This window comes from Mercurialis annua, linkage group LG1-X (assembly GCF_937616625.2).
Source record: "Mercurialis annua linkage group LG1-X, ddMerAnnu1.2, whole genome shotgun sequence".
In the NCBI taxonomy this organism is placed as follows: Eukaryota; Viridiplantae; Streptophyta; class Magnoliopsida; order Malpighiales; family Euphorbiaceae; genus Mercurialis; species Mercurialis annua.
The window spans coordinates 11,301,663-11,309,727 of NC_065570.1; the positions used below are offsets into that span (position 1 = coordinate 11,301,663).

Consider the following 8,065-nt stretch of genomic DNA (forward strand, 5'->3'; position numbering starts at 1 on the left):
TCAACAAATGTCTGGTTTGTTATGGCAAGTCTGAGTTTAAAGTAAACCTAGAAAGCAACACTGCTTCGGTTAATAAGGATAGAAAGCCTAACTCATTAATTTGGATGTTTTCTTACTTGTTCTTCACTTTTTTTTATTGGTAACATGCACATGCATTTGAATGTCAACGGGGTAAAGTTCTATTTTGAATTATGACTGAGAAATTAATGGTGTACATGTGAATGATCATGCCACATCATCTCTAAACGAGGGATTGAAATTCTCTCAAGTTCATTTCAACTTAGGGGTGTCAAAATGAGTCATGACACGATAACACGATTCGTCTAATCCGTAAATTTGGCGAATCCGGGTTGAGTTTTAGCGGGTTCGTGTTAAAAACGTGTCAATCCGTTTATGACACGAAATAAATGGATCGTGTCACGGGTTGACTCGCAAACCCATCTAACCCACCTAACCCATTTATAAATTCTATTATTTATAATAATATAAAAATAAAATAGTTATAATTATAAAAAATATATAATAAAATTATTAAATTTATTATATTAATATAAAAATTATATTAAAATGTTACAATTTAAAAATTAATTGATAAATTTGAGGTTAAAATTATATTTATATGATTTAAAAAATTCTTAAATGTTAAGTGGGTCGCGTTAATCGTGTCGTGTTAGCCGTGTAATTATGTTAATCGTGATACCCATTTATTTTAACGTGTTAATCGTGTCGTGTCGTGTCACTCGTTTAATATTCGTGTCGTGTTAGAGTTGGAAATTTTGACACGATTAGTTAAATGGGTCGTGTTCGTGTTGACCCTAATCGTGTCAACAGAGTGGGTCAACACGACACGAACACGACCCGACAACCCATTTTGACACCCCTATTTCAACTTGAGGGGTCATGTTTAATAAATCCACATTATTCATTATCAAATGGACGGTCAAGTTGAAATGAACTTGAGCGAATTCTAGTCCCTAAACAAGTCGTGGTAATTTTTCAAATAATTAATATATGTAATAGATTAAAAAATTATTAATTATTTAAATTATTAATTTATTGAATTCGTATATTAAAAATTCGAAAAGTATAAAGTATATTTTACGCCATTTTTATTTGCAGTACTAATATAAATATTATATTACAAAAAAATCAGCTAAATAATTGTACAATCACTCTAAAAATATTATCTCTATTCTAATTTTAAAAAAATAACATTATATTTAGCTTAAAAAATTTCAATTTGACATTCAACCGAAAAATAATCATCAAGAAAAATATTCACAAAGCAAAATAGCTTCATTTATATATAGTACATAACAAAATAAGTTAATAAATAATAAAATTATTAATTATCCGACATGAAATGAAATAAACTTCCTAAAATTTTATTAATTATTAAATATTAAATATTATAGGAGTCTATTGTATATTCAATTCTATTTTCAGCTATTAGACATAATCTGAATTATGCTGATAAAATATTATCTTTAATAAAAAAAATCAACTAATGTGAACCATTAAAAATGTTACTATATTCTTTTACTCACTTTTTGTAAGTTTATGTCTGATCCACACAAAAATTGTGCAAAAATTTCTGACATTTCAAAAAGTTTATATTTATACATTATTATTTGATGTCAAGTCAAAATCAACATTATCTTAATTGTAAGGTATAATTGTAAATTGTTATTCTTTTTAGAAATTTTTGCACAATATAAAAGTGTGATATATAAATATAAACTTTTTAAAAATTTAAAACATTTGTACAAACAGTCCAAAAAAAACAAAAATGACACACATCAACGGGCCTCGCGGTCCACCGGCAAGCCCAAGGTGCGAACAACCCAAGCAGAACCGGCCACAACAACAGCAGCAAAGACAGGAGGAACAATAAAATCAATCTTAGATCTTTCAAACAGATTAGCAGGCAAGCACACAATCTCCCCAGGAAAATCCAGGGGAATTCTAACTGTTCCCTCTACTTTGCATTCATTCGAGAACGAAGAGGACGTAGATATGGCCGATACAAATGCCATTTCCGGCGAGAAGGATGCCACCGCGACTGTGGCAGTTAGAAGTGCGGTCCATGTTGCAGCATATAGTAACATTGGCCACCGCATTAAAATACGATGGCGCAGAGAGGTAAAGAAAATGAGAAACATTGTTGTGATGAGGAATTGGTTGAAACATGAGGAGGTGGAGATAGGTTTATATACTTATATGTACATGGACAGAATGAGACCTAATCTCAACTACTTTTGTAGGAATGTAGTTGGTTATGCATGGAGAAAAAGAGTTAGGTATAATAGGAGAACCACTCCCAATTCTAGCTTCTAATTGGTACACATGTCAATACTCAATAGCATAAATACCGAACTTATTATAGATACGACTAGATGAATTGTAAAAAAAAAAGATCTTGTCTAAACCGAATAAATTATCAACCTCTCTCATACGATTGAATCATGGAATCTGCTCATATGAGACTATGAGAGTGGTTCATCATAAACAGAGTCCAGATAAAAAAAAGTAATGGCGTAAATGGTTGGCGCATATACACCAAGTGTATGTAAGAAAATGCAACGTTTATAAATTTTCATTTCGATGACATCGGCACATACAACATTGATGAAGCAAATAAAACACCGTGTAAGAAACTAGAAATGCAGCTGGATGGATTTGTACAGGGAGAAGAAGTTTGTACTTGTCTTTTTTTGGGAAGCATGATGTGAAAGGAGTGCCTTGTTCTTTGAGAAAGAACGGTTCTTGCTTCAAAGTTCAAACATCACGGACTTGACGAGGAGAAAGCTTTCTCTACTTGGAGAGTCAAAATCAAAAACCCGATCAATGCCACACACAGTGCGACAATCATAACTACCACCATTGCCGGCAATGAGATGTAGGGATAGATAAAGAATACAACTGCGATAGAAGCACTTTGCCAGACCTTGAGTTGGGCAAATGCTCCTTCCTGTTCCAAAAACCAACATCAGAAATTTAGATTTAAGAAGAACAGCTTAAGATTAGGAGTGTGAGTCAAACCGAATAACCGTATCGAGTCTATAATTTTGTTTTTGTTCAATTTGACATTACAACAAATATTGATTTTTTGGCTCGGTTCAGTTTGACATATTTTAACTTGTAAATTTGGCTTGGTTTGATTTTGAAAAAATGCAACAGATTCGGTTCGATTCAATTTAGTTTGAACCGAATAGCAGATCCCTACTACAGTACAAAACGATTAGCAATAAACAATGCTAGATGGATACCATGTCATGCTTGAAAAGAATTCCGAGCAAAGCACTAAGCTGTGTCATCAGTACTCCATCACCAATACCCAAAAGGGCCGCCATGAGAAGTGGGTATATGACACCAAGTATTCCACTGGTTAAACTGTACCACCAAAGTTAGATTTATTCTGGAAAGACATTAGCTTCAAGTTGAATGTCTTGGAATGAAACAAAATAATACCTGTATTTTAGCAGAATCCAGAAAAATACAATAGCCTGAAGAAAAGCTCCAGCAGATACTATCCAAGTGATTGATCGAAGACCTGATGTAAGTCGACCAGCAGTAAGAGAGCACTGAGACAAATTCAAATAACAAGTTCGAATCAAACAAACAAATTCTTCAAATAAATAACTCTTTTTAAGGATGCAATGAAAATGAACGGGATTTTATATTTCTAGTAAGCACAGAAAGAATTTACTTCCCATGTCACATCTAACTACTGTCTCAGATTAGCACTAGTTTAAACTCAGTTCGGTTTGACAAAAAATTGATTTTTGGTTTAGTTTTGAAAGTAAAAAAATTCTGCTCACTTTTAGTACAAACCGAACCGAATCGGTTTGAAATATTTTAAATCTTTGTAAACTTCTTTCAGTTTGGTTCTGAAAAAGATACAAATTTTAGTTCAGTTAGATCCGAACCGAATGTACACCCCTACCGAAAACATCTATTTTTGATTCTCAAAGGGTTTCAAATGTGAAGGAGATGTTCCTTTTGCATTTAGGGATAGACATTGTAGTCATCGGCATAAAAAGGTTATATTTAAATAAAGTTAATACTTCATGTCTCAACTAAATTCTTATAAAAATTCAGCGCATGTTGAGGAACCACAGAACTATTGCAGCTCAGTCAACGATTATAGTAAAGAATCTACACCTTCATAGATTCATACTTACAATAGCATCAAAAGCGCCATACACTGCCATTGAACCGCCAACACCAGACACACCCAGAGCTGGAGTTACAATCTCCTTGGTGAACTCGGCCCTAAAAAACAGGAAAGTATATGGTGCTAAGCGAAAAAATAGACAATTGAAGGAAAAGGAAAGAACCAGAAATTTGATGTGCCATTATAAACGTGGCTTTTCTTTCTAATTGCCGATACCAGGTTAAACATAAACTTACCATACAAATGCTTGTTGTAATCCTGAATATGCAATTAAGGGGACAATCAATAGCATCCGAATGTCGAGCAAAGGAGTGATAACAGACTTTGACTTTGATATTAGAGAAGAATAAAAGCTGACAGAAGAATCTTGTCCTTCCTCTTCTTTTGTAACCCTTTTACTTAAGAAGCACATCAGTATGATACCTAATGTCACAACGCAAAGAAACACAATGAACAATAATGTTGTGCCGCTCGTACTTCCTCCCTGCAACAATGTGAAAAGAAAAACGTACAAGAAAGCTTAAAAAACTATACCTAGATTACATTTATGTAATGGAACTGATTTTCTCTCCCTAGCTAAAGAACATTAACTAAGTTTCAGCATTACAAAAGAAATGACAATCTTCATTATGTGCATGATATTATTGCGGCCAGTCATGGGAAGCAAGATGATATAATTCATTATCATACCTTGGCTAAATTCTAAATAATTCAGCTTTATCTACTTCAGATTGTAATTTTTCGTACAGAAAACGTATGAAGAGATTCAAAAATTAAATAGATAAATCGATCAGTGTTCTTAGATGAAAGCTAAACTTCACCAAGTGAATTAAACAAATAATGAGTTTATCAGGCCAGGACATTCAAACAGATCAAAAGAAGGATGAAAGAGCAGCACATACTGTTCCATCTCTTAGAATCGCAAGTGAGATGAGATTTCCAACCAGCTGAAAAACCGAGTGATAAGATTAGATAGTAATAAAAAAAATGGTGTAGCTATATAAATGTCTGACAAATTAAAATTTACTGTTTAACAATAAACATTATCAATGACCAGAAAGGAACACGGTTAGTCAAAACTTTTATATGTATAAAAAAAGCACCTGGTGGCAAGCAAACATCCCCCAAAATTCTCCATTAAAGCTACCAATAACAGCTCCTTCATGCAAGCCGTGGTCTGTTGCATGACTGCGCGCAGCGGAAGTGAGATATGTACCCTGACAGACCATAACAAGGTTAAGGATGATATTTTGTCTATACAAATTATTCCATGGAACAGTAAGAGAGAACAATTGAAAACATAAGCATACCTGTCCAACCCATATAATTGAAGCAGCAAACCCAAGGTACAAAGAGGCTGGTACCATTGTATACCTAAAGGAGATGATTACAGTTAAAACCATATACAAGAGAATTACTCAACAGATAAAGTTGATTACTTACTGTCAATATAATAAAATGATTATTAGACCATTGACCTAAAGTTTCAGCTTTTGGGCGAGTTGGTTATTTGACGTAGTGTTAGAGCCTCTATTGTCGAAAGGTCTAGAATTCGATTCTTGACAACTTCCATTTGGTTAAATAAAAATATTTGAGCATAAGGTGAGATGAGTTTGTGTGCTTGTTTGTTCATGCTTCAAGCTCAATAGGCATTTGCATGCGGAGATGTGTTAAGATAATAAAATAAGTGTCGGAGTCTCGACAGGTTGAATTTTCGGTGAATTGGTTATTTGACACTTCCATTACTCGATCATAATACATTTATATCAACACAAGTTATGCTACATTTTAAAAACATTCCAAGCTCAATTGTAAACACATACAATTACCGCCAAATCCCGGATTGTCATCCCAATTGTAAAGCTTTCTAATGTCAGTCAAATTCTAATATTTAATTGTAAATGCATATAAAATCAGCACCAAAACACATCATTTCCAAAAAAAATACCAAGAAAGCAATAAAATTTACCAGGTGGGCATCAAATTTGCAGCAATAAAGAACCAATAACCAGTAGTCCCAAGAACAATAGCATTCTTAGAGCCAAGAAACTTGACCATCAATGAAGCAATCAACGAAAAAAACGTAAAAGAAAGATACAATATCCCAAGTGAAATTGTACCCAGATCATGTTCCTGCAATTCAACAAACCAATCAAAAAACACTTCAATTCAATTCAAGAAACGCAGTTATCAACCAAACTCACAGTATTAACAGTAGTCTGGAGATTCTGAGCAGCTCCATAAGCAAGAAAAACTAGCAAAAATGCAGAGCTAAGAATATGAATATCTTTAGTATGATTGTTGGGTGGTGTTTGATTCTGCAAATTATCAAGAACCAGTGGTGTCTCTTCATCTCTTGAATCTTCCGTGGCCATTTTTATTGTTGGGTTTTCTTGAATTGTTGGGTTGTGGTCGATAAAGTTCAGTTTTATAAGAGCATTTTTGGTTTTTGAAATGTATTATAATACTAAACAAGATTAAGCGCCGGCTGGATTCCGGACAAACGGAAGTGTGTTGAAATCTTGAGTATTTTAAATTTAGTAAATGATTAAAATTTTAGTTTGTCCGTTTGATTCTTCTGCTTTTGTTGTCCTAGAATCAAAAAGAGGAAGAATCAGAAGGGTCTTTTGGGTAATTTGAAGAATCTGTGAGGCTTAATCAGACGGCGATAGCAGCGGAAGATGACAACAATATGAAGAGCAAATTAGTTTGAGATACATGATGTTTATCATAATTTGCAGTTTCATCCTTCTGTTTGAAAATCAAATCATAAAATTATTTATTTTTATTTTTCTACCCCGAATATTTTATCATGCCATGTGCCAAAAATTCTGACAAATTAAATCAAGATAGATTTAATTTAATATATCAGGAATTCAGAATAATTTATATTAAGCTATTTAACGGGATTTAAGGAAATAGCTGAGAAAAATTCATATAAAATAAAATTATAAATCCCGAGCTGATAATTATTTCGCCAAAGTCCGCGAAATATTTTAAAGTATCTATGGAAAAAGTTTCAAGTCAATCGGAGACTGTTTAAAATTTGGACGCGGATACGTTTTTGGCTAAATTACAACTTTTAAAAAGTTCAAGGACCAAAATGTAAATTATCCAATTAAGCCTCGATAATAGCAATTAAAATATTATTGTCGGAAAATAATAATAATTGAGTTAGTATTATTTATTGAATATAAATAATACGTAAGTAATTTGAGCTAAAGTGAATAATTAACCATTTTGTTAAAATAGAAAGTTTGAAAGAGAAATATTTAAGTTAAAGAAATGAAGGGTCAAAGTGACATATTTTCCAAACTATATACATATTTCCTTATTCATAAGGAATTGATAAGAACAGATAGAAAACTTCCAGAGAAAGGAGAGAGCGAGGGAAAAATCGGCGATCACTTTGATCTGTCGTCGTTTTGCCGTTTATCGTCCAAATCACGCGTTCTATATATCGATTTGTTCGGAATTCAATCCTCTATCTTATTCAAGCTCCAAATCAAGGTAATATTGTCGTTTTAATTGCTGAAATTGAGAAATATGGGCTGTTTAGGGTGTTAACGTTGAGATTGAATCGAATCACGTTTCTATAGTCGTTTTTAATAAAATTTGGAGTTTGAGTTTGTGTTAAATTGAAATAGGAGCATGACGGAATTAATTTGGAGCACGTCGGAGCGGCCAAAAATTGAATTCCGGTCTGCGCGAAGGCATTGTGTGCGAACGCACACATTTTCTTATGCGCTCGCACAACCCACGAACCTACCTGTTTGGGCGTTCTCGCCCCATTAAGACCTAGTTTCCGACTTTTATAGTATCGGACATTGAAAAAGAAATACAGACCCCGAAAATGAGAAGTTTTGATATCAAACATGACGTGTTCGA

The 8,065-nt window shown here is 33.3% G+C and overlaps 2 protein-coding genes across 2 annotated transcripts; both read right to left on the reverse strand.

Annotated features, from left to right (window-relative positions):
• Window positions 1-1,713: 1,713 nt before the first annotated feature.
• Window positions 1,714-2,372, reverse strand: LOC126665605 (uncharacterized). The gene has a single exon (XM_050358442.2). It carries the CDS (start codon window positions 2,160-2,162, stop codon window positions 1,800-1,802), a length of 363 nt encoding a protein of 120 aa, XP_050214399.1. The 5' UTR covers window positions 2,163-2,372; the 3' UTR covers window positions 1,714-1,799.
• A 148-nt stretch (window positions 2,373-2,520) lies between these two features.
• LOC126665604 (UNC93-like protein 3) lies at window positions 2,521-6,845 on the reverse strand. The gene is made up of 10 exons (XM_050358441.2): window positions 6,382-6,845; window positions 6,147-6,310; window positions 5,488-5,551; window positions 5,281-5,394; window positions 5,080-5,124; window positions 4,414-4,661; window positions 4,185-4,275; window positions 3,472-3,584; window positions 3,270-3,393; window positions 2,521-2,971 (listed from the first exon to the last, which is right to left on the reverse strand). Exons 1-10 carry the CDS (start codon window positions 6,550-6,552, stop codon window positions 2,786-2,788), a joined length of 1,320 nt encoding a protein of 439 aa, XP_050214398.1. The 5' UTR covers window positions 6,553-6,845; the 3' UTR covers window positions 2,521-2,785.
• Between the last annotated feature and the right edge of the window lie 1,220 nt (window positions 6,846-8,065).